The sequence below is a fragment of the Barbus barbus genome (genome assembly GCF_936440315.1).
Source record: "Barbus barbus genome assembly, chromosome: 25".
NCBI classification, from domain to species: Eukaryota; Metazoa; Chordata; class Actinopteri; order Cypriniformes; family Cyprinidae; genus Barbus; species Barbus barbus.
In genome coordinates, this window is record NC_136753.1 from 10,563,939 (window position 1) to 10,589,929 (window position 25,991).

The window sequence follows — 25,991 nt, forward strand, 5'->3', positions numbered from 1 at the left end:
TTGCCTGGTCTGATGAATCTCGATTTCTGTTGAGACATTCGGATGGTAGAGTCAGAATTTGGCGTAAACAGAATGAGAACATGGATCCATCATGCCTTGTTACCACTGTGCAGGCTGGTGGTGGTGGTGTAATGGTGTGGGGGATGTTTTCTTGGCACACTTTAGGCCCATTAGTGCCAATTGGGCATCGTTTAAATGCCACGGCCTACCTGAGCATTGTTTCTGACCATGTCCATCCCTTTATGACCACCATGTACCCATCCTCTGATGGCTACTTCCAGCAGGATAATGCACCATGTCACAAAGCTCGAATCATTTCAAATTGGTTTCTTGAACATGACAATGAGTTCACTGTACTAAAATGGCCCCCACAGTCACCAGATCTCAACCCAATAGAGCATCTTTGGGATGTGGTGGAACGGGAGCTTCGTGCCCTGGATGTGCATCCCACAAATCTCCATCAACTGCAAGATGCTATCCTATCAATATGGGCCAACATTTCTAAAGAATGCTTTCAGCACCTTGTTGAATCAATGCCACGTAGAATTAAGGCAGTTCTGAAGGCGAAAGAGGGTCAAACACAGTATTAGTATGGTGTTCCTAATAATCCTTTAGGTGAGTGTATATATACACAGTTGGGCAAAAAAGTATTTAGTCAGCCACCAATTGTGGCTAATACTTATTAATACTTATTAAGATTAATACTTATTTTCCACCATAATTTGCAAATAAATTCTTTAAAAATCAGACAATGTGATTTCCTGGATTCTTTCCCCCCGTTCTGTCTCTCATAGTTGAAGTGTACCTATGATGAAAATTACAGGCCTCTCTCATCTTTTTAAGTGGGAGAACTTGCACAATTAGTGGCTGACTAAATACTTTTTTGCCCAACTGTATGTATGTGTGTGTGTGTGTGTGTGTGTGTGTGTGTGTATATGTATATATATATATATATATATATATATATACACACATACATGCATATACACACATACATATACATACAGGTGCATCTCCGATTAAAATATTGTGATAAAGTTCTTTTTTTTTTTTTTACTTATTTCAATAAGTGAAAATTTCATATATTCTTTCATACTTTTCTGGGCCAAGACAGTGAAAATTGTTTGGCAGTCAATGGGACAGTCACAAGCCTCCTGGTTCTTAAATTGTGTTCCGAAGATGAACAAAGCTTTTACAGGTTTGGAACGACATGGGGGTAAGTGATTAATGACAATTTTCATTTTGGGGTGGAGTAACCCTTTAAAAGCACAACTTGGGAAATAAGAGCATCCGAGGAGCACGTGAATGCAGTAATTGCACTTGCTCTGACAGCAGCAGGTAGCCTTCCATTAACTAGCTAAGCTAAACATGCTTAAATTAAAATACCTAATGTCTTGTATTCACGTTTTTAAACCTGTTGTCCAACAAAAGAGAATATTATAACCCTTTTAGTCCACAATAGGGCTGCACTATTAACCGAAAAAAAAAAAAAAATCACGATCTCGATTCATACATAAATGCGATCTCATTTCTAAATGACGGCGATTCACTTCCGTGTATTTCCCTGCATTCAGATCATGCTGCATTCATGCGTTATTGGTCACACTCACACAATAACAAAACATTATTAATTCACCAATCAATCATAAATCTCGATCACTTTTCTACTCTCCCTCATTGGCCACGTTCCGCTGTCACTCACGCGACGTGTAACAAGGCGGCAGACCTAAACGGACTGAGTCAATAGGCGCGTTCGCAGAACGATCATGGGATTATCATGGGATTGAATGGGATTAATCGGGTCAGACAACAACAACAACGGGTATATTTGCAGCATTTTCCAGCAAATATTAACACAAAACGTCCATTGATTAATGGGTTTTTCTTGTTTAACTATGGAGTAAAAACATAGTACAATGCAACACACAGGATAAGGCGGTTGCATTTCTTTGTATGCAAAGTATAATGTAAACTGCTTAATAAAGATTGGAGACTTGAGGCATGACTTTGTGTGTTTTTGTGTTACACTTATTCCTGTGGATGTGCAGAACAATGATGAAATAAATTATGATTAAAGAGTATAAGAAATCTAATCAGTATGTAAAATGTGTTATTATATTAATATATATTTCTTCATCTATTATTCACATTTTAATACAATGTTGTTAAAATATAAGATACAATATGCATACACAAGTGAATATCAATGAATGCTAGAAAAATGCTAGAAATGGTTTTAGCCATTTAAAAAAAAAAAAAAAACATCTAAAAGACATCTTTTTCGCCACCATCTGACTAATTAATACTAGCACTTACCTATTCTAATCTATTCTATTTATTTATTAAAAAAAAAATCATTGCTGTGTGAACTGTGCTAGACTAACTGAGACTTGTCACAGCACTTGTATTTTGTTGCTCTTTCGTTGGTCTGTTTGCTTCTACATTGTAAGTTGCTTTGGCTAAAAGTGTCTGCTAAATGACTAAATGTGAATGAAAAAAAAAATTAAATTTAAGTTTTGCAAATACTTCAAAATAAAAAAGGCAACCAACTGTATTCATCAAAATATTTTATTATATAATATATCCACGTTATCTAACTGCAAATATAGCATATACTGCCTACTATCTAAAAGTAAACATTAACTATAACGCGTTTCATAAAATACAACTACTGGTTAGATTTCCGAGAGGTAAACTAATGGGTTAAAATGGCAAAAAAATGCTGTAATTTCCTCAAATTTCTGGCGACTGTGCTTGAGAAGCATTGAATTGAATGGGCTTCAATGCTGAAACTATCGGTTGTTTGGAACTATTGGCTGCTCCATGACACGCTTTACTTCCGCATTCCTAAGTTCCTATGGAAGCGTCGCAACTCTGTTTCTCAACGGCTCTGGTGCTGACGCACCGTCATAGTGATGGCAGCCAATCACATACTTTTCTGGTGCTGCATGAACGGGATTGGATAGCATCTGCGCTAGGGTATTTGCATAAGGCGATCTGATTGGCTGACGCCTGCGTTGGCGCTTGAAAAGTTGAAAAGTTTTCAACTTCTGCCGCATGCAACGCCAGTGAAGCGACGCGAGGGACCCACAATTCAGTTCGGCAACGCTTGACGTCACTCCATTCAAAGTAAACGAGAGGCGTTGACGCCGACGCCCCGTGTGAATGTGAATATTTTTATTTATTATTGTTAATGTTCTCTTATGTTCAACAACTTAAAGCTTCAAAATTATTAACTTTAAGGGGTCTAAAATAAAGAAAAGAGACCATTTTTTGTTACTCCAGCACTTTATTATACTGAATGTCTTGTGTTTTTTTTTTTTGTACTTGAGTGCAATACATTTTGGTTGAAAAAATGAGAATCGTGTAAGATAATTGTGATCTCAATTCCCATGGAGAAAAATCGTGATTTACATTAGCAAGAATCGTGCAGCCCTAGTCCACAACACCAGTTAAATGCTTCCTTTTGTGATCTGATGTAACTTGAATGACGCAGAAAATATGTTCCATAGGCTACTAATACATCGATTAGCATATACTTAATTATGAAAATACCAGAGATGGCTTGAATAACATGTATAAACTACACATTGTCGTAGTCGAGTGTCTGGGGGAGTTCGATTTAGCTCCTAAACACCTTTGAGCTACCATTGGTCCGTGGCGATTACACAATCGGTGGGTATGTTCTGGAACTCCACCTTCTTTGACGTGCGATTTTTTTTTCCCGGTTCTCTCTCATTCGACAGAGGTCAGGCAGGAGAACAACATCTCCAAGTCACTAGCAACATAAATATACTGTGTCGAATACATGAGCTGCCAGTAAATATATCCCCACCTGTACGATTGCTCGCAGAGAGACTTTAAAAATTCAGAGAAAGAATTGAATTCCTAGAAAGAAATTGCAGCGAAGCTTGGTGTTGACGACCCGGAGTTAGGCCTATGCAAAAAGTGACGCAGAGAAACATCAGATGCAAGTTTTCCAAAGCCATGAAAAGAATGAAAGAAAAGAGTAAAGATAAAAGGTAGATATGCATTTCAAGTAAATGTTGCACCATACTGCTGCTGTTGTTGTTCTTTCAATAAGCAAATTTAAAAAGTATACAATAAATGAAATGCCAAAAGAACATACAATAATAAAACCTGTTTTTATCAAATCATGACACAAATATTAAAACATGTAATAATTTATCCAGTTTAATAAAAGACCTAGATACACCATCATTGCATCGTTTTTGTGTTTAGGGCATACGCGCGAGCGTCGCAACACGTTTACATTAATCTACACACCACCTCCAGCAGCGCAGGGTGTTGGAATGTTCGAAAACAGTATACCGTCGCTCAGCCTTTTCAAACGTCTTTTTACCCCCAAACGATGAACGAATACGAACTTCGTTTGAAATATATTGGAGCCTTAAACCATCACGGTCTTCCTCTGAGTCTGCACTTTAGTGACGTAATGCTGCTTTCACTATCTGGTAGAAGTCTGCTGCGATGCTCGCCCCAGTGTCGGCTCTGCAGAAGTGTGGATCGAGGGCGCATGGCAACCCCAAAGGGGTTGCTCACGAGCACCCTTCTGAATATAAAAATGACGAATGGGACACCCTACAGTATAACGGACTTAAACACACGCACGCGGCGACCATTGTAAGTCCGTAAGACTGCAAGTGCATATGAAGTGTTCCATTTAGGACAGGGCCTTTGTCCATATTGGGGATTTCCTGGAGCTTCCACTACTTCTGTGACTGGATATGTAGATTTTCTGTGCGAGGGTGCCCTATGGCATCCAGTATGAGTTAAAAAGACATCATGCGTTTAGTGCTAATGGTCAATCAAATTATTAATTGGTAATTTCTATTTTATTTATTTTTTTATAAGTATCGGTTCAGGCACCATTTAGGCACCAGTACAGTTTTAAAAGTATCGTTTTGGTACCAGTATCGAAAAAAATCCAAACGATACCCAACCCTAACTACAGTCCAGTTCTTTTTCTCCTTAAACCAGGTAAGATGCTTCTGACGTTGTTTCTGTTTCAGAAGTGGCTTGGTAGCCCTTTTCCTGAAGACGTCGGAGCGTGATGACTCTTGATGCACTGACTCCAGCTTCAGTCCACTTCTTGTGAAGCTCTCTCAAGTTTGAGATTCGGCTTTGCATTATAGTATTCTCAAGCTTGTGGTCATCCCTGTTGCTTGTGCACCTTTTCCTACCCAATTTCTTCCTTCCAGTCAACTTTGCATTTAACATGCTTTGATACAGCACTCTGTGAACAGCTACCCCCTTCAGTATTGACGTTCTGTGATTTACCCTCTTTGTGGAGGGTGTCAATGATTGTCTTCTGGACCACTGTCAAGTCAGCAGTCTTCCCCATTATTGTGGTTTCAAAGAACAAGTGATACCCGTAATTTATACTGTAGGGATGGATTGATATGGATAATAGGATTTAATGAAACTCAAATATAAATATTCTAATATTTTGAGATGCTAGATTTTTTTTACTTTCATGAGCTGTAAGTTCTAATAAAAAAAATATATATATATATATATATATGTAAGGAATGTAGAATACATGAAAGTTTCACTTTTTTAAATGTTACAAAAAAAAAGAACTTTTTCACGATATTCTAATTTTTGAAATATAATTATATATATATATATATATATATATATATATATATATATATATATATATATATATATATATATATATATATATATATATATATATATACACACACCCTATTGGTTGATACTTTTTTGTGATAACAAATAATTGTGTGCATCATGTACAAGTTGGATTTAAACAATGTATAGGCCTGCAATAGAAACATTCTGATATCTACATTTCTGTTAGAATGAAAACAATTCAACAATGTGTTTTTGTTTTATAAATCATAATTTACTCCTGTGCTCATGATAGGCCTTAACCATGCATTTAAGGGTGGGGTTGTTATGGGCTTCATGCTAAGTCTTTGTTAAAAACAACAGTTGTCCAGTGTTTAATTTTGAAACTACAGCTGAAAGCTGGAGAATGAAACAGTTCTAGTCTGGTCTACTGCTTTAACAGGGCACTGACACTGAATTTCCAGTAACACCGGGAGAAGGTCTATTGTCAGTATTATTGTGTACTGACATTGTTTTCTACTTGCTGAGATGGAGCTACAACCACTTTTTATTGAAAAGTGTTTGGATACCCTGTTCGCGGTTGAACAAATGACAAACTACATAGGCTAAATGATCAAGAGACTGTTTACAATGAAGAGATTCACACTTTTAAGACTTAAATGTTCACAGGCAATCAGTTTCCATGCTAATCCTAAACCCTTAATTTATAAATGTACTTGTCTGTGCATGTTTTCATGAGTAATTGAGCACTTTCAACAGATCATGAGATTTTGTCCCTAAACCTTGTGAGCTGACTACAGAATGTATACCATTATGTGGATCATAAATCAAATTACCTCATCCTTATCATGCTCTGAGAATCGGTGAAAAGTAAAAGACAATAAAAACGTACGTATGTCGGCCTCGTGTAAAACATTACAACAGAAAAAGGAGAGTAAAATATTGAGTTGCTGATCGTTGTGGTTGGGTGTATGGGTGAGGGAAAACAATGCGCACGATCATTTGTGCCTGTAGTACCTTCGTTTCCCGAACATCCTGCTTCGTTCCTTCAGGATACCACTGAACCCGCACGAATCCTCTACCGAGAGGCCATGACCGTGTGTCCGCCGCCCCGCTCTCGTTGTCTGAGTTACCGGGAGCGCCTCCACCTTGTCCACCTTCTCCACCATCGCCGCCGCCGCTTCCACCACCACTTCTTCCTCTCCCTCCGCCATCACCGCCAATCTCGGAGTCTGAATCTTCGAAATCCTCTTCGCCGTGAATCATCCGTACGAGCCCAAAACGCATCGCGCCGCGGTGTTTTCCGGAGACTAGGTCATGCGTAAACAGGAGCCGCTGGGTTCCGCCTGCCGTAGGAGAGAGCGCGACGGACGGAGGCTCGGAGCTCGGGCTCACGGCCGGAGAAAGCACTACTGTGGCGGGTTCCGCCATCTCTGCTGCTGCTGAATGATGAGGAGAGGGATGGAGAAGTCAATAGAAACCTGTGAGCAGGAACAGCACGTGTTTACGTCTGTACGTAGAGCGCCGCATGGAGGCCGGGTTTACCTGTTATCACTGTCCTGAATTACATCAGTGTCTCCAGTAACAACGCATTCATACGTTTTTTGACTAAACTGCATTCACCAGAAAATGCAAGTTTTCAAAGCAATTTTTTTGATGACGCGTTGTATAGTCTGTATCAGACTTAAAATGATGTCCAAGGGAAAACATAAGGGAGATTGGATGTGTGTGTGTGTGTGTGTGTGTGTGTAAATATCACACATAGCGTTCACTGCTTGTGTTTTATGTTTATGATAATTCATCTGCTACTCCACCCGAAAACATGATCAGATGAGAGATCAGCCACATGGTGTCAGTGTCTGACTGCAAATAAAGGCTGCTGTTAAACTTGGATTGTTTGTTAAATGCACTTTTGTTAGGAATCAGTCTTGAAGGAATGTATTTTATCATAGGCGTAATTTACGGGTGGGACATGTCCCCACCACTTTTTACCAGGCTCGATATTGTCCCCACCACTTTTAAAAAGTAACTGAAAAATAGATTGCGTAAGGTATATATTAAAGGAAAAGCACCATCTACAAATCGTCACTCTTCATAATCTAATTCATTCATTTAACACATTTTTCCGCCGGTCAGACGCTTTTCAACGTCCTCAAAGATGAATATTAAGTCTCGTTGTGAAACTATCGCGAGATACGCGATATGCGTCATGGGATATGTAGTTTCTGTACCTTTCTTTTTACGATGTTCGTATTGTTTGGATACTGTTTCAAGGTTGAAATATTTTATTTAAGATTTTTGAGAAGATTAATTGGACAATATCTCTGGTCCACAAGTCAAATCATCACTCACTGTAGTCATCAAGTGATCAAGTGATGACTAGAAGGTGGACGACGGTTCTTCTTCAACCACGCAGCGAGGTGAGTTCACTTGAGGCATTGTTAAAAAGTCACAAGTCACGGTTATTATTACAAGTCATGATTAAGTGTTATAGGAAAAATTAAGTTATGTAAGAAGTAAATAATTAATTTTGGGATCTAAATGTTTACTTTTGCAATCATAAGCAATATATTGGCATTTGTCCATCATTGAAGGCTGAATAATAGTTAAAGCACTTTTAGGCAACAGGACAATTCTATGTTATGACTCGGATTTTCACAATTAAAACAAAAAGTATACAAGTCTTTAGTTCATAGTCCTTTAATTCAGTTTTGTATTAAATCACAGCGCGCTCCAGTGGCCACCAGAAAACATGATTAGGGACAGTATGTCTATATTCAGGTAAGTTAAATATAATATGTTTTCGTGTTAAGCAAAGTAACTTACTGTGCGTGGCTGAAATTTATTTAATTATTTAATTAATAAAGGTAGTTTAACCATTTTAAACACAAATTAACTATCATTCATGTTTTACACAAGGTTTTGCGTAGTTCAGGATTGGTTAAATTATTTGATTGGATGAGGAAAATTTTGTGGGCTTGTCTTTGACTCTTGACGTAATGTTGATTAGAAAATATGCAAGTAATTCAAAGTAGAATGAATCGTAATACACACACACAATTGTGCAATTAATGAATACGCTGCAGCTGAGCTGACCATGAAATGGCAAGTTCACCATATTTATCTTGCGTATTTTGATTGATATTAGCTACCCTGGATGTGTTGTGATAAGCAAAACATAACATTCACATTGTGAATGTTACGTTTTGCTTATTCGGATGTTTATATACATATTTGTGAATGTGATGCATGTGTACATCAAAGTGAAAATTAAGTGCATTTCCAACTCTGAACTCAGTCCCCAAGTAAATTCGGTTATTAAATAAACAAATAGCAAAACGAGTTGTGCGGTGTCCCCACCACTTTTCAAAGCAAAGTTACGCCGCTGTATTTTATTATATAGAGATACAATAGCCCACAACATATAAAATAATATAAAAATAATAACGGTATAGCCTACCCTTAATAATTCTGTACAACAGTTCAGAACTCCGAAAAAAAAGTTATTGTATTTTTTAAGGGAAAATCTCTGTCTCTCCATGTGTCTCAGGCCGCTTTTATGCTATAGGATCACGTGCAAAGGGGCTTTTTTGGGACCGTTTATTTGCAGCGAATAAACAGGCTTGCCAGTGTACTAATAACTAACTTGCCAGTGTTGTATAAATTGACGATAAGTAGCCTACTTATTGTTAGAAATGTTCTATAAAACAATATTTCATTCACAGTCGTACTGCTGTACTGAATATCAGCATGAACATTACGATGATAACAAAAAAATATCAGGAAAAGCACTGTTCTGGCGTTATAGGCTTGCTTAATATAGCTCTGTAAATTCATTATCGGTATTTATTGTAAATAACTAATCCAGCTTTGCTGTTTCATGGAAATGTACTGATCCATCAACCCAAGTGAAGGTGATTTGTTTGTACAGGTAGCTACGTTAATCCAGACTTTCTTATAAGGAGTCAGAAATAGTTTGCCACGTACTTTTTATAGATGAAAAACGATTTCTTACCACGTCTAATGGTTTTGACAACAATACATGCCTATTCGCCATCAAACACACTCACGCGGTTTCAGTGAATGTGATTAATAATTAAATGGGGGACGGTTTAAGGCTTATGGTGACTAATGGATCTTAAGCAGATGGAAAGGTATAAATGCTCCAGGTGCGCCTCTCCGTGATTCACTTTAGAAACAGCTCTTGGAAAACAAACATATATGAAGAACATTTGAATATTATTTATTTAAATCACCAAAGAGATTTGAACACAGGAGAAATGTCAGTGGTGAGCGCACTGCCTTTCCTGAAGCCCATCCACATGAGAGCTCCGATCTCCCCCGGCCGCCAGCGCCGGCACACGCTCCCCGCCAGCGAGTTCCGCTCGCTCAACACCGAGGACGCCATCAGTGTATTCGAAATAGAGAGAGAGGGTGAGATAAATCATGCTTTTTAATTTTGTGGCTTTCCTTATACAGTTATTTGTGTGTATGAAACAATTACCCAAGAGAAAAACAGCAACGACTTATTTAAGTGTTAAATGTAAAGCTATAAAATGTGTTACAAATGAATAAGTAGTGCTGAATAAGTAGATAACTGTATTTGGTTATGTTTGCGTTTTATAAAAGCTATTTTCTCGTTTTATCCCTCAGCTTTTATATCTGTGTCTGGGGAATGTCCTCTTCATCTGGATGAGGTCCGGCACTTCCTCACCCTCTGTCCTGAGCTTTCTTTGGGCTGGTTTGAACAGGGGAGGCTTGTCGCTTTTATCATTGGATCTCGCTGGGACCAGGACCGGCTTACCACTGTAATCTAATCTCCAAATCATGTATTTGTTATTGTCAGAAACAAATAATTTGTATCATATTGTAAGAAGTGGCATGCCTGTAGCCTATTATTATAGGTTTAACTTGTAAAGACGTGTAGTTAAGTTTCTTGTAATTGGTGTACGACTCATTTCATTTATCTCTTTTAATAGGATGCATTGACCCTTCATAAGCCTCATGGGACTACTGTCCACATCCATGTGCTGGCAGTCCACCGGACCTTCCGCCAGCAGGGAAAAGGATCTATCCTGCTGTGGCGTTACCTGCAGTATCTGCGCTGTCTACCATATGTCCGCCGTGCTGTGCTCATGTGTGAGGACTTCCTGGTGCCTTTCTACCAGAAGTCTGGCTTTAAGGGGCAAGGTCCCTCTGAAATCACTGTAGGGTCACTTACCTTCACCGAGATGTATTATCCTATAAGGGGACATGCATTCATGCGCCGTAACAGTGGCTGTTAAAGGATCGGTAGTCGTGTAGGTTTTTGGACCTTCAAAAGTAGCAGTGGGTGTGTTGAGGCAGCTTTTGGTTTTGGTGTAGATACCTGTGGTGTAATGCTGTTTGCGTCCACTTTTGTAAGCCTTGGTCAGCCTAGCAAAAATGGTTAGATACACATAAAAAAAAAGGAAAGGGAACATTAGAGCAAACTGTATTCCACTCACTTATCTAAAAGTGAAAATACATATATTTTTTTAATATTCATCATGTAAATTTTGGGAGTTTTTTTTTTTTGGCTCAGTCAGGTTATCTAATAGACTAGATTTATATATTTATTATTCTTTATTTTGTATGGTATTTGCTATGCATTTCTTTAGATTACATTTTTTTTTTAATCACTCATGCACATTTTTAAATTCATTACAGATCTCGTGTTGTGTTATGAGTTTGGGGGTCAAGGCTGGAAAGAGTTCAATAGTAAAATGTTCTACTTTGGACTAATTTTTGTGTTCAGCGTCTTGTGGCTGCTTTAGATCTGTGTCTATTCTATAGAAGCATTCAAATAGCATCAACTGAACACTTTCCCACTGTGATCTCTTATGGAAACAGCCACAAGAGAACATACAGTGTTGTCTGTTATGTCTATGAGTGCCAATGTGACAAATTTTTAATATACAATCCCATAAACGTGAGAATTTTTGGTTAGGGCACTAGTAGTTTCATTTATATTACTTGTTGACTTGCTTCAAAGTAAAGGATTGAAGAGTTAACGTTCCATGTGTAGAGGGGTTACAAAACAAATCATCATCAAACATATGTTGAGATGGTTAAGACTGGTTTCCATTTGCCTTTCCCTGTAGAAATCCACCACCTATGCCTCCACAGTCTTGAATCAAGACATCTGTGATTTTGTACATTTTGTAAGTAAAAAGAAATAAAGAATCTATTTTTCAGAATAGATTTTTACATTGCTCTTTGAACTCTTTGTGTAAATTGTCTGTAGCATTCATAGGGTAATGATTCTGGGTTAACAATGCATTTTTTTTTTTTTTTTTGTTAAATAAGGCACAGAGAATTTGTCATTTAAAAAAACTTTTTTTTTTAAAAACCCAAAGTGTTAAGGACATCAATATAATGACATTTGTTTAACAAAATAAAATTTACAAACTTTATTTTTGTTATTATTACTTCAAGCACTAGTTATTTGGTCCACCTGCAATCATATTTGAACACCTTCAAATATACCAAAATATTCCAGATTGTCAGATTCAGTAGAACTCCTGTTATTTTTTAAGGCATAAGTGCAGTCCTCAGTAAACAATTATGCACTGAATATCAATCAGAATAACAGCTGAATTTGACTTTGTCACTACAATAAAAGGAGACAGAAGCCTGTAAATTTATACATTCTGTGCCAAGTGAATACACACCATTTAATGCATGCAGTGCACCTATTAACATTAAAAGCTGGTTGTAAACAACATCTCTGTTGATTGCACAACAGGATCTCTATTCTGAAAAAAAAGATAAAATGAATGATAAATTAAATGACATGTGAAATGCATTGAGAAGTGAAATAACTAACAGACCCTACTATTCAGGAAATTTCTGCCACATCCATTTAATTTCCTTTATAGTTGTATGAGGACACGTGCTTGTAATCCATAAAAAGAAATATGGGAAGCTACAGTTCTCAAAACTAGTGTGTTCATTAATGTGGAACTAGATTTACTAGCCTAGCCAGGTTTGTAGCTGTCACAAAAAGTGACTGAAATATAAAGTATTCTTTTGAACGTCACTGAAGTTTCAACATAAAACTCCATTCATAACCAGTTTAGAGAAAGAACTCTAAAAGATTCTTATTTTTTAAGAACCTTATGCATGTGTTTAAACTTGTAAGCACATATGAAAAGACAGAATACATCTCATTGTTTACACATGCAATAATTTTGGAAGACATTTGGTGACATTTTAAGCTAAAGGGATAGAGTACAGGCTTCAGTAACAAAACATCATAGTTTACCTGCATATTATCCAGAAATGTTCAGAACGGCTTTGGGAATAAATTGACTATTCATACATTCTATTGGTTCTATTGCTACACCTCAAATACAGTATGACATTATTTGCTGTTTTACTTTTTTATTTTTAGAAAAAAACGCAGTCTACAAAAAACAAAGTTAGTGTACCATATGATCAATGTCATAGCGTTCACAGAACTTGCTGGTAAAGGGCAAGCAGGTGAGATGCTCTAGCCAATGCCAGTTTATAGGGTAAATGTAGAACCAGACAATAAGTGAGGACATCAACCCAAAATAGACAAGCAGCGACAACAAAATAAGAGCTCGTTTGCGATACTTGTCTAAGGTGCCAAACGTGACATATGGAAGGAATGTAAAGGACAGGAGAAGACCACTGAGGAAGCCAAAGATGTGAGCAATGTTGTCAATCCAGGGCAGAAGACCACAGAAGAAAAGGAAGAGAACAATGCCTAACAGCTTCAGGAAGGCTTTCCGTGGCTTTTCCAACATCTGCCAGGCCTGGAATAGCTCCACAAACAGACAGGCTAACAAACCAAACTGAGACCCTGCTGGACCAACCTATAATATAAGAAAAAGATTGTCATGTCAATATCACAAATTGTGAAAGCACATTCCTTCAAGCCATTTAATGTTAGTGGTGTTGTAATCTTTTGACAAAATTTAACACAATTGTACACACAATTTGAATTAGTAGTTATATCTTTACTTAAACAATTCAAATAATTTAGCCAAACTGAAAATTTAGCCTCCTTAGCATGTCACTCCAAACCTCTTTATGTCTTCTAAAACCATACATAGTTTTGTTTAGGGAAACGACAAAAATTCACTCATAAGTCAATATTCACTGAAAATCTTCCCTTCAACATATGTTCACATTATCCAATAACTTTTTTGTTTGCATAGATCTGAAAGCTTAGTGTACTCAAAAACATATAAAGTAACAAAGGAGGAGAAGAAACCGCAGACAGATTTCACGGTTCTTGCTAATATAAGTAGTTTGAATATGTAAAAGTGTGAAGATTCATATTGCAAACATACTGAGGCATACTGAGCATCCTTTCTTCACGCCACATTGTATACAGAAAACTTGTGTGTAAAATACACAAGCCATATGATTTCATTATTTGTAGAATGATTTTTTGTCTTTTTTGAAGCAGTCAGGGCTATGACCCTCTTTTAATTTATGCAAAATTTAAAACACAACACTGTGACCGGTATACTTACACAACAATGATAAAATATGGATTTTTGATCTACAACTAGAAACAGTCAAAGTCATCTGATCAGAGACTTGGGGGCTTGTGTATAAGATATCAGAAAGGTAGGATGGTGCTAAACAATTTAATAATTAAAAAAAAAAAAAAAAAAAAAACTTGGTGGCTTGACTGGCCAGAAGGCCTCTAGTTAGGCTAATGGTTGCGCAAATTTTGGCCTTGGTTTGATAATGCAAGTAAATTGTGGAGGTTCACCTGCGAAGGAGTCCCTCTTTGTTATTTGTTGCATAGTATGGTCTAGTGCTAAAAGAAAAAAAAAATAAGCAAGAGCAGGTCTGTGGTAGAATGCATGGTACACAAAGCATGGTATGAGCTGCTCTTCCCCAGTTATGTATGGGTCTTTAAGTAGGGTCTCAGCTCCCCCGCAGCCCCCTTAGGGTTCAGAGCCTGGGTGATGAGAGTTACTGGGCAAAAAGCATAATGGTAATATAAGTTTGTTTGAATAGAGTAGAAGCTCCCCTGCGGTTTCCTAAGGGTTTAAGTTTGATGGCAAGAGTCTTTTGGCATTTATGTTTCGCTGCTCTTGTGTTTGCATTCCTTCTGAAGAAGTTAAGGGCGGGATTCTCTCTCTGGAAGTAGTGGTAATAGCGAAACTTGTAGATAATACACTCCCTTTAGTAAGCTACACCCTAAGGGCTTTGTCAAAGTGCTGATATAGCTGAGCATTTTCTTTTAGTGCTCTCCTCTTGAGACCTTATAAGGGTTATACCTGCCCTGCAAGGGAGAGAGGAAGGTGGTTAAGGCAGGGATATCCCTTGCTATAGAGCAAAGATGCCTGGGTATCTTCCCATTCCCATTAGAAGTTATTGGCTTACGCCCCATTCACATGGGGCTTCAGCGTCAACGCCTCTCGTTTACTTTGAATGGAGTGACGTCAAGCGTTGCCGAACTGAATTGTGGGTCAGTCGCTTCACTGGCGTTGCTCGCGGCAGAAGTTGAAAACTTTTCAACTTTTCAAGCGCCAACGCAGGCATCAGCCAATCAGTTCGCCTTATGCAAATACCCTAGTGCAGACGCTAGCCAATCCCGTTCATGCAACACCAGAAAAGTATGTTATTGGCTGTTGTCACTATGACGGCGCGTCAGCACCAAGCATCAGACACGCCCTCTGTCAAGCGTTGACGTCGACGCCCCGTGTGAATGGGGCATTAGGGAGTAGTTCCATTAAGCAAAATATGACACTTATTGTGCCCTGGGGGTTGACTTGCCTTGAATCTAGCTGGTTGATCCATAGAGTGGAATAGGCATTGGTCAAGTCCCACTTCGATGTCTAGGTTACAACTGCACTCACTCCCTTAGAAAGGAAACGAGACATGGTGTCCATACCTGTCAACCCTCCCGTTTTTCCCGGGATTATCCCATATTTTACCATTCTATCCTGCTGTCATCCCATTCAAATATTTTTCCATGTTTCTCTCGTATTTTTAATTTTAAAAAAATCCCACTGGGCATATTTGATATGTTTGCTACATTCACCTCCAATAAAACTCCTGTAATTCTTATGGCCCAAACCTCATTATATGAATACATACATATGCACAGTTGCCAGATCTTGTATGAAATGCATCCTTCTCACACAATTGACATCATAAAAAAAAATGTAAATCCATTAAAAATTCGGGGTGGGAGGAAAAAATATTTTTCAAATGTTTTGCGTTCCCTCGAGAAACGTTTGCGTTCTCTCACAAAGATATTTGCATTCCCTCGCAAAACTTTTACATTCTCTCGCAAAGATATTTGCATTCCCTCGCAAAACCAGTTGAGTTCGGACTGTTTACTTTACAGTGTCATGAGTCCGGGCCCGGCAGTTCTTCCCGTCTCCACCAGAGGTCACCATCTCCCTTCCTCCCGGACTCATCTCCCGTAACCACATACACCTGTCACATTACATACACCTGTCACACTCATTACACACGCAGCTGTTCCCCATTGCCACGAACTATATAGTCTCCCCTCTCCCACCGCTCTGCCTGGGTTCATTATTTGTTATCTGATGTGTTTTGTATTTCTAGGTGTTGGCTCTGGTTTGGGATACAAGCACTTTGTTGCCGTTTGTATCCCAGTCCTTTTCTGTTTTGCTTTTTTGTGCTGTGTTGGCCTTTTTGTTTATTATTAAAAGCACCTCACCTGCATCTGGACCCTGACTACGTCTTTTCGCGGTGCTTCCTTCGTCGTTCCGTGACATACAGATGCAGTGGTTCATACAGCTCCGTATGTTCACAATGGAGAGGTTCAAAGAGTTGTATTTTGAACTTGGACTCAAGTATAAAGAAATACAGTCGGTGCTTAGTTCAAGGCATGGTTTTGGGACATTCTAAAACGCTTAATGTGGCTTAATGCTTTAAAACAGTGACATTGGAGGACCAAATTCGATAATAATAAAAGGTGATCAAATTATTAAGCTAATATTAATAACCTTATTAATAATATTACTAAGCAGAAGCCCAGAATATGAATGCAACGCCCTGCACGTAAGCTTTTTCTCCCCCATAAAATGCTTTAGGTAGGCTAATGAATGAAAACGGTGATTTAAAAATACTTCATTAATAGTAATGTTATTAATATTAGCCTAATAAGTTTATTAGTATTTATTATCGAATTTGGTCCTCATGTTTTAATAAGCCACATTAAGCGTTTTAGAATGTCCCAGAACCGTGCCTTGAACTAACCTGTATTCCTTTATACTTGAGTAAAAGTTCAAAATAAAAACTTTATGAACCACTCCATTGTGAACATGCAAGCTGTAAAGTAATCAGGAAGAGTCTGAACTCAACTGGTTTTGCGAGGGAACGCAAATATCTTTGCGAGATAACTTTTGCGTGGGATTGTAAAGTTTCTCGAGGGAACGCAAAACATTTGAAAAATATTTTTTCCTCCCACCCCGAATTTTTCCCACCACAATGTCCCTTAAAGGGCTCCGTATTTAACAACAGCTGGATGGAAGCATTTAATTTTGTATCTCGGAAGCCATATTGACAATGCACACGCCTTTTGCAAAGTGTGTCATACTGATTTTAATATCAGACATGGTAGAAAAAAATGTCTGACATGAAACAGAAACACAGAAACACATAAATCTATAAATAGATATTATACAATAGACAGATAGACAGACAGACAGACAGACAGATAGACATGCTATGTTAATATTTGGTTGAATTATCCATTTAAAGACCAGTGTTTAGATGATTAAGGTGACGCTGTAACAGAAGCTTCAGTCTCTAATGTCATCTCGTTAATTGAAAGATGTGCTTTGTACACCTTTTCAATGGTCACTATTAAAGCCTTGTTATTATACAAAAGGACAGTGAAACAAAGGACTGAGTGTCAGGCAGGTGCATAAATGTGAAAGGTGAGCCAGATGGATAATACAGATGGTCTGAATCTGTTAATGCATGCCACTACAGGATCAAATATGAATCCATCCAGGGGGCAGTCGTGGTCTAATGGATAGAGAGTTGGACTTGTAACCCGAAGGTCGTGGGTTCGAGTCTCAGGTCCGGCAACCACGACTGAGGTGAGACCCTTGAGCAAGGCACCGAACCCCTCAACTGCTCCCCGGGCGCCGCATTGATGGCTGCCCGCTGCTCCAGGTGTACCTGGATGGGTTAAATGCAGAGAACGTCCCTTTCCCCCTTCCCCTGGGGAAGTCGTGGCCTAATGGTTAGAGAGTCGGACTCGTAATCGAAAGGTTGCGGGTTCGAGTCCCCGGCCGGCAGGGATTGTAGGTGGGGGGAGTGAATGTACAGCGCTCTCTCCACCCTCAATACCACGACTGAGGTGCCCTTGAGCAAGGCACCCAACTGCTCCCCGGGCGCTGCAGCATGGCTGCCCACTGCTCCGGGTGTTTGTTCACGGTGTGTGTGTGTGTGTGTGTGCATTTGTTCACTACTCACTGCTGTGTGTGTGCACTTGGATGGGTTAAACGCAGAGCACCAATTTCGAGTATGGGTCACCATACTTGACAATACGTCACGACTTTACTTTACTTTACTTTACATTTAGCCATTTTCAGCTATAAAAAAATATGTTCCATATAATTTATAAAGATTAAAAGCATCTACCTCACTAATTAATACATATGAGTCCAGGGCTTTCAGCATTCTAATTGCTTGGATTTGATAACAGAGTTACCTAAGCTTGTAACCATTTTATTTACCAAATCAATTTATCAAATCACATTTTTCAACTAATTCCTGATATGTCCCATACCTCAAAAATGTGGCTTATGGCCAGCTCTTATAATTGTTCTCATTCTATTCCATGTTTTCCAGTATGGATTATCAGAACTGGCAAATAGCAGTGGTGAAAATCCACTGCAGAGGCCACTTGTGACCTGATTAGAATGACGTCAGGGCTGAAAAGGGTTGCTTGGGCAGATGGCTAATCTGAGATATCTTACCTTTCTGCAAGGCCAGGAGAAGAGGAGTGAGACAGGAATGCTCACACACACACACACACACACAGAAGTGCTACACCTTCCATAGTTCTCACGCTCACACACGCAACAGGACTCCATGCCCCTGTCACACTTTAGAGAGGAGCTCAGTCGCAAAGGTGTAGGGTATCAGACAGGAGTGTGAGTAAGGTCAATAAGATTACACTGCGTGTGAGAGCTGATCCAAGAGTAACCTTCTTTGCCTACATGTTATGCTCAGATTTTAAGATCTGGACACATTTCTCTGGAGTAGCAAATATGATTTACATGCGGCCATAATGTAACAAATAATTGTCTCTGAAATCAATTTACAAACTATGTGCTTACATATCGTGAACTGTTGATTTTTGCTTATGATGCACAGGAATAACCTTTTTTTAATGTTGTATAAATATAGAAAGGTAAAAGTGAGATACATCTCAATACAGGAGTGCTGAGCCATTGCTCACCTGGGGGATCTATTTGTCTGTTTGATTTCCATGGCTATTTTCATGGTGAGGAAGTTAAAATACAACAAAAGGAAGTTAAAATACAACAAAAGGTATAGTGATTAAAGATATATACCAGGGGGCGTATTACAGAAAGTTTCTTATCTTAGGTCTTAACTTGAGATGTGATATATTAAATTAGGATTTTTCGCAAATTCGTATTACAGACGCAAATCTTAACTTGATTTGGGATTCTTGTCCTATCTTACAAAATAGTATCTTATCTCTAGTTAGGAAATCTTAAAAGGCATAATCAAGCTCGACAATCCACTCTCAGGTCTGTTACCAAGCAACCAACACTGCAGGAGCTGCTGATGAGGTAAACAAAATAATAGAAGCTACTTCACTTTGAAAATCACCTTTTGCAAAAAAACGTAAGGCATTAGTCGCTTGCAATACAACCAGTATGCTCCGTGACCCTTTTGTTGGTCTCTATAATGCTGGTTGCAGTTCCTGTGCTAACTGTAATATGTTGTGTGGCAATCTGTAATTACTTATAAGTGTTTTGTAATCAAAATATAACACATCTTCTGGGTCCTCCAAGAGTCTTTCTACCATTAAACATCCTCGTTTTTCATTTTCAACTATTAATAAATGTAATACCATTGTCGGACAGCACAGTTGTAAGCATTTTTTCCGTTAGCTTTCAAATAATTTTGAAGTTAGGACAGCTGTGGGGTTGTCCTAAAGTTAAGACAGTTTTTAGTTTTTTTGTCAAGTTAGGAGGTTTCTGTAATAGCCCTTTCCTATCTGTAGTTAAGATAAGATAACGCACTTAGGAAATGCTGTTCTGTAATAACTTTTGTCCTAAATGTGGTCCTAACTGAAATTACCATGGTTACCAAACAGATAAGATAAGATTTTAAAGTTAGGATCTTTCTGTAATACGCCCCCTGGTCTGTATCTGGTGTGGAGGAGTTGTAGTATGGCTGCGTGGATGTAAGGTGGGGCTTGTGTCTCCCCACTGTCTCCCTGAGCTATCGCTTCAAGTGCCACTTGCCCTGGCTGGTTCTGACTTGCATGCCTCACTTTTTTTAATGCATCACATATTGAAATACATGCACACCTGTTATGAACCTGTGTATGTATATGAATATGTGTGTGTGTGTGTATATATGTATATATATATATATATATATATATATATATATATATATATATATATATATAGTGGTGGGAAGAGCAAACACAGTGGATGTGGCTTTTATTAAACAAAATAATAAAATAAAGTGTCCAAAATGGGTTAAAGTGTCCAAAAATAAACCGGGGGTCTGGTGTCCTCGTCGTGCTGTGGGGTTTGTGAAGGAGGGCAGTGTTATGAAAGGAAGGGTCCAGGTAATGGGCGGAGTCCGGCGGTCACACGCGCTACCCTCTCGGGACCGGGGCACGATGGGCGGCGGCTTCGTTTAGCGGCTTCGTCCTTCTTTGGCCTGTGGCGCTTCTGGGGGTTATACGGCCCGGCATCCTGACCCGTCAGCCGCCTCGCGGCTCTATTCTGATCAGGTGCGCCTTATCACACGCCGCCAGCCCTGGCTGATTCAGCACCCCTCCTCTCTCACACACCCACTCCCGTCGGGAGCCTGGTGAAGGGCGGCGAATACGGGATGGGGTGGTGCTGATAATAAGGGGGAGGCAGCCAACTCGTCACAATATATATATATATATATATATATATATATATATATATATATATATATATATATATATATATATATATAAGGAGCAGAAAGGGAAATGATTAAAAAAAATAATAATAAAATATAAATAAATGATGTTTTATTAACAAAGTTCGGGAGGAGCACGTCAGATACTTAGCCTAATTAAACACAAGTGGTAAGCAATCAAGTCAATCAACTCACGGACATAAATACAGCTGACATACCTCCACTCATTTGACGGTCTATCAGCATCCCTCCACCACCCCTTCTCCACCATCACTAAGTTCTCACCATACCACGGGGGGATACTCTGGGTTCGGGCCATTCCCGAGCGCAAAGCCCTTCCCCAGGACAGCACGCCAACTACGTATTTTCATACTCGCCAAATACGCATTACGTAACTCGTGCTAAATATATGTAAGTGTGAACTCGTGAAATACACACATATACAGGGTAGGGTAAGTGTGCCGTGTGGGTGGGCCGAGTCCCTGACCTGGGCTAGACTACACGTCTCACTTTTTTAATGCATCACAAACTAGCTGAAACATATACACATCTACACATTAAAAAAAATTATTAAGCAAATAAATAATAAATAAATAAATAGATATACAAGTGTGGCATGTAGGTAGTGGCTGGGGATGGCTGATGTTTGGGGAGATGGGGGGGGGGGTCTTTGGGCCCTGTTGCCCAGCAGCATCTTTCCCTGGCACCCCCGTTGGGGCGTGACATGGGCTGAGGAGTTAAGTTCTGATATGTTGTAGCCATGCTGGGATCGGAGGCAATATACACACGCACACACACACACGCATGCTCACAGACATATGAATGCAAATACAGGAGCTAATCAGAACAGGCTTGTATTGTTGGCTATCAGTATATATGTGTGTTTGTCCAAGTGATTCTATATTTTGGCACATGTAAATATTGTCACCTTCTTTACTTAGGTTTAAAAAAAAAAAAAAAAAAAAAAGTATTATATGTCCATGTCAAGGTCCATGGGGTTCTGTATTTGGTATATGTAAACATTGTCGCATTCTTTACTTGCATAAAAAAAAGAAAAAAAAAGATATATGCCAGTTTTAAAATCTATTTTCAATAAAAACTTAATGTTGCTTAACTATTGTAACTGACTATTACAGTTGTTACGTAACCTAGCTACTAATAAATATGCTGCATCATGGTCTTGGTTTACAAGTGTTATGAATTTTAAAATACTTCAACATCCAAAGCAATTTGATTCAACAGGATTTTCAGAAAAGGGAATTCTATTACAATGGTATTTATTAACTGCTTTTTTAATGCCAGACATTTAAAAAGACCCAAAGTGATTACAGGCATCCTGATAATGATTCAAATTGGAAAATTAATATTAAACTACGGTAACACTTTAGAATACGGTTCCATTTATTAACATTAGTTAACAACATTAGTAAACATGAACTAAGAATGAACAATACTTCCTACAGCATTTATTAATCTTAGTTTTCAGCATTTACTGATGCATTATTCAATTCACAAGTTGTATTTGTTAACATTAGTTAATGTAGTGTGAACTAACATGAGTAAACAATGAACAACTGTATTTTCATTAACTAACATTAACAAAGTTTAATAAATAGTGTAATAAATGCATTGTTCATTGTTTGTTCATGTTAGTTAATACATTAACTAATGTTAATAAATGGAACCTTATTCTAAAGTGTTACCTAAACTACTACTTTTAACAACTTCATGTTAGTACAGTGAAAATGTCTTTAACTGGAATGTTCAAACAGATCAGATGAAGGCGCTTTTCTAAAGTGAAGTATTGAGCAGAATAGGCGCAGACAGGTCAACCACAACAAATCACTTCATAAATGTGACATGTTCCATTCTTTTGAGTCAGAACTCTTAAAAGAGCATCTATGTAGATATGCAATGTGTTTTTTTTGTGTTGTTACAGTATTTTGATAAAACAAACTCAGCATTCAAACTATTTTAATTCTGCTATAAGTTAAAAAAAGATATTGTTGTGAAGCTATTTTATCTAGTATAGCAATTTAATGTAACGATTTACTAATCATTACTCATCTTTGTCAGAACAGAATTTAAAATTCAAATAGGAACACTGGAAAGAAGTTATATCAAGAAAGGGAAAATGAATCAAAATGTTGAACAATACAGTACAACTGGCCGAAATGGATCTTCAGATAATGAGACCATAAGGACACAAAAAAAAGTAAAAAATGCTGAAGTATCCAGTTTTTTTGATGCTGGAAAGAGTTGAGCGCATAGTATTTTGGGATACAGCTGTAAACACACTGTAATGTAGGTAAAATCCAGGAATTCCATGATTCAAAATTAACTATGCACTGTATAAAGTGTAGAATGCTGTTTATATACTGTAGAAATAGAGTAGTATATGATATTCTGCACAGGCAATTATCTTGCTGAAGGTAATTGTTGCAGTGACCTGACTTCCTGTATGAGCTTTTTTTAGATCTGCAAGCTCAGCAGTGCTTTTTAGTATCTCATAAACATCACTAATCCATCCCTGACAAGAGGAGTGCATTCCAACTTTCCGTCAGCACATGAGAATGGAGATAAGAGCCTGGATTAGCCAAGGGCTAATAAGCAGATAATACACATCTATCACCAGATCTATCAGACAAGGAGACAGGCAGAGAACAAGCAGTGCCAAAATGGAAGGTGACCAACTTATTATATTGGGCATCTTCAGGATGTCTTGGTAAGTGTGGCGTAAACAGACTGAAAACTGTCAAATGCAGTGCTAAAATTTGACATGTAACCATAAGTTCTGCTAGTATCAGTACTGCAAAACACATCACAGTATCACTATTATGATGTTAGGTAAATAAATAAATAGTAATACTTTAGAATAGGGAACATATTCACTATTAATTCAGAGTTTTCCTTCAATAAACTAGTTTGCTGCTTATTAATATTTAGTAAGGTAGTTTTTAAGTTTACTTATGGGGTTAGATTAAGGAATCTAAATTATGATCATGCAGAATAAGGCATTAATATGTGCTTTATAAGTGCTAACAAACAGCCAGTATGCTAGTCATATGCATGCTAATAAGGAGTTAGTTGCCAAATAAATAAATAACAGACAGAGCATGACTGGGATCACCATGAATCCCTAAGCTCTGGGTCAACCCTATTTTAAAAGTAGATATGTTAAAAGCAATTTAGGCAGTTTGTGGGTAACCCCCTTGCACGCAAATGTGTCAGGAGGCACTATAAGATACTAATGATACACGGGGCAACGTTTTGAGCAATTTTACCAGGAAAATTTTTTGAGCAATGTTGCTTTTGAACTTTCCCATTGGGAATGGGTAACACATTTCTATCTGGATATTTTAGATCAGTCACGGCCCTGTGTCTCATCTGGTTGCCCACTGACGGCAACATTGCCCAAAGTTGCCCGCCAACATTGCTCAAAAAGTTGCCCCGTGTATCCTCAGCCTAACACTTCAACACCTAATTTATAACTGCCCCTTTTATAAGTTTTTATGAATCTGTAAACTTGAACAGTAGTGACTGAGCCTCCTGCACTGCAAATTGCATTGTTATCACCACTGCTGGTGGTAGCAGAAGATACAGAGTTGGTTTTCTTCTGTTTTTTTTTTCTTTTCAGAATTGAATTGACTGTAGTGTTCTTTATTTTGCACATGTTTGAGAATATGCTGCCTGGTTTGTGTAATTTCTGAACTTCCAATAAATCTCTTGCTTTCATTTTCTCCATCCTGAGAAATATGGAATAGTGCAGTTGAAAATGGCACATCAAGCAGTGACAGCAGCACTATTTATGAACTGCCATTCAAATCGTAAAAAATAAAGAAACCATTTCAAAAACATGCACTTCCCATCCTACATTTGTTTTAATCTAAATTTTTCATGTTTGAAAAAAGAATGCTTATTCATGTTATTTAGCAACCACCAAAAGTTTCCACTTATTTGCAGTTTTTGCACTTTGTTTTTGTTTTTCCTATTACCAGGAATTTAATCTATGGAAGCTAATTATCTTGACTTGGAAAAAGATTGGATTGCAATTCCAATTTAAATGTACAAGGGACAAAATATTTAATGTGATTATATTAGAACTGAAATTGTGGCATTAGGTGTGACTGCTGGTGTATATTTCAGTACGCCTTAGCTATAAACTCTGGATTGAACAGGTTTGTCTGAGTTTTAACAGATTTGTTGGGGGGGGGCTGAGGTTTCAGGAGGTTGAATAAGGACAATAAAAGTGGCTTTTGGTTACATTTGATGTTGTATAAATCTGGTAAATGTCTACCAGATAAGGACAAAAAAGAACAATTAAAGGCAGAGAAAAGGCAGAAATAGAGGGAAGCCGGCAGAGATAGGGCATTGGGGGAACCTTTTACCCTCCAGACAGAGATATTTATATCACCCAGTAATCCCAAACAGCTTCTTGGATAAATGAATTAAGCTTCTGTACTTGGCAGGTTTCATTGGGGGCACATTCCTCTTTCCTCTTCCCCCCCCACTTTCTCTCTTTCTCATTTTGCCAATTCTCTTTTGCTCTTTTCTTCCCCATCGATAAATAACTGACTACCTTTCAGTAAGTAAAATAAACAGCCTAATCCCTTCTGCCTAATGGCACACAAGTGGATAATATTTTGCAGATAATAGAAACAAATTAAGAAACATTTGGCAAAAATGTAAGAAATTTAAAGATATATTAAATTTAAAACTAAGATTATGAGGTAACTTTTTCACTTCCTTTTTGAGTTTATATTATATTACACTACATATGCTTGTGATTTGAGAGCACACTTATTCACACTCATATGCATATACTGAAAGGGAAGGGTTTCTCTGGGTACAATACATGTTAAGCAGGTTGGCAACTGCCATAGACATTATGTTTTGACTCATCCCTCAAATGGTAAAAAAAATAAAATAAAATAAAAAAGACATTTACAATAATGCACTTACAAGGGAAGTCTACAGGGTAATGCATGTCAGAGTGTAGAAGCAGAAATATTTACAATACTGTAGATGGTTACAACACATCCATGGTGTCCTTACATATATTTGTATACCTCTTTTGTTTGTTTTAACCAAGCGACAGACAAGTCGAAATGCCAGTAATGTTTTTTGAGCTTAAATAGTAATGGGAAATATGTCTTGGATCATTTCAGTGCAATTCAAACATTTAGCTTTAAACTGTGCTGTAG

At 38.0% G+C, this 25,991-nt stretch overlaps 3 protein-coding genes across 7 annotated transcripts in view; 1 reads left to right on the forward strand and 2 right to left on the reverse strand.

Annotated features, from left to right (window-relative positions):
* The window catches only part of ube2o (ubiquitin-conjugating enzyme E2O), an 84,505-nt gene extending 77,307 nt beyond the window's left edge, over nt 1-7,198 (reverse strand). Inside the window, exon 1 of the mRNA XM_079378326.1 lies at nt 6,637-7,198. Within this exon, the coding sequence (XP_079234452.1) occupies nt 6,637-7,050 (414 nt within the window). The 5' untranslated portion in view covers nt 7,051-7,198. The remainder of the gene's footprint in view (nt 1-6,636) is intronic.
* A 606-nt stretch (nt 7,199-7,804) lies between these two features.
* aanat1 (arylalkylamine N-acetyltransferase 1) lies at nt 7,805-12,300 on the forward strand. Of its 2 annotated transcripts, XM_079376616.1 has the most exons (5): nt 7,805-8,039; nt 8,347-8,400; nt 9,895-10,053; nt 10,273-10,427; nt 10,599-12,052. In XM_079376616.1, exons 3-5 carry the CDS (start codon nt 9,900-9,902, stop codon nt 10,902-10,904), a joined length of 615 nt encoding a protein of 204 aa, XP_079232742.1. In that variant the 5' UTR covers nt 7,805-8,039; nt 8,347-8,400; nt 9,895-9,899; the 3' UTR covers nt 10,905-12,052. The 2 variants fall into 2 exon arrangements, with proteins under 2 accessions (XP_079232742.1, XP_079232741.1); XM_079376615.1 differs by lacking the exons at nt 7,805-8,039; nt 8,347-8,400 and having other exon boundaries at nt 8,606-10,053; nt 10,599-12,300.
* Nucleotides 11,904-25,991, reverse strand: part of LOC306844452 (inactive rhomboid protein 2-like) — a 67,911-nt gene continuing 53,823 nt past the window's right edge. For 3 of the 4 annotated variants that reach the window (XM_079376592.1, XM_079376593.1, XM_079376594.1), the window contains one exon: nt 11,910-13,481. In XM_079376592.1, coding sequence (XP_079232718.1) covers nt 13,062-13,481 — 420 coding nt within the window. In that variant the 3' untranslated portion in view covers nt 11,910-13,061. Of the gene's footprint in view, nt 13,482-25,991 lie in introns of all 4 variants that reach the window. The other variant, XM_079376595.1, reaches the window with a different exon arrangement.

Coding starts and splice junctions, on each gene's coding strand:
- aanat1 (XM_079376615.1), top strand. CDS start 9,780: ATGCTCCAGGTGCGCCTCTCCGTGATTCACTTTAGAAACAGCTCTTGG. Junction 10,054..10,272: donor ATTCGAAATAGAGAGAGAGG/GTGAGATAAATC, acceptor TTTATCCCTCAG/CTTTTATATCTGTGTCTGGG. Junction 10,428..10,598: donor ACCAGGACCGGCTTACCACT/GTAATCTAATCT, acceptor CTCTTTTAATAG/GATGCATTGACCCTTCATAA.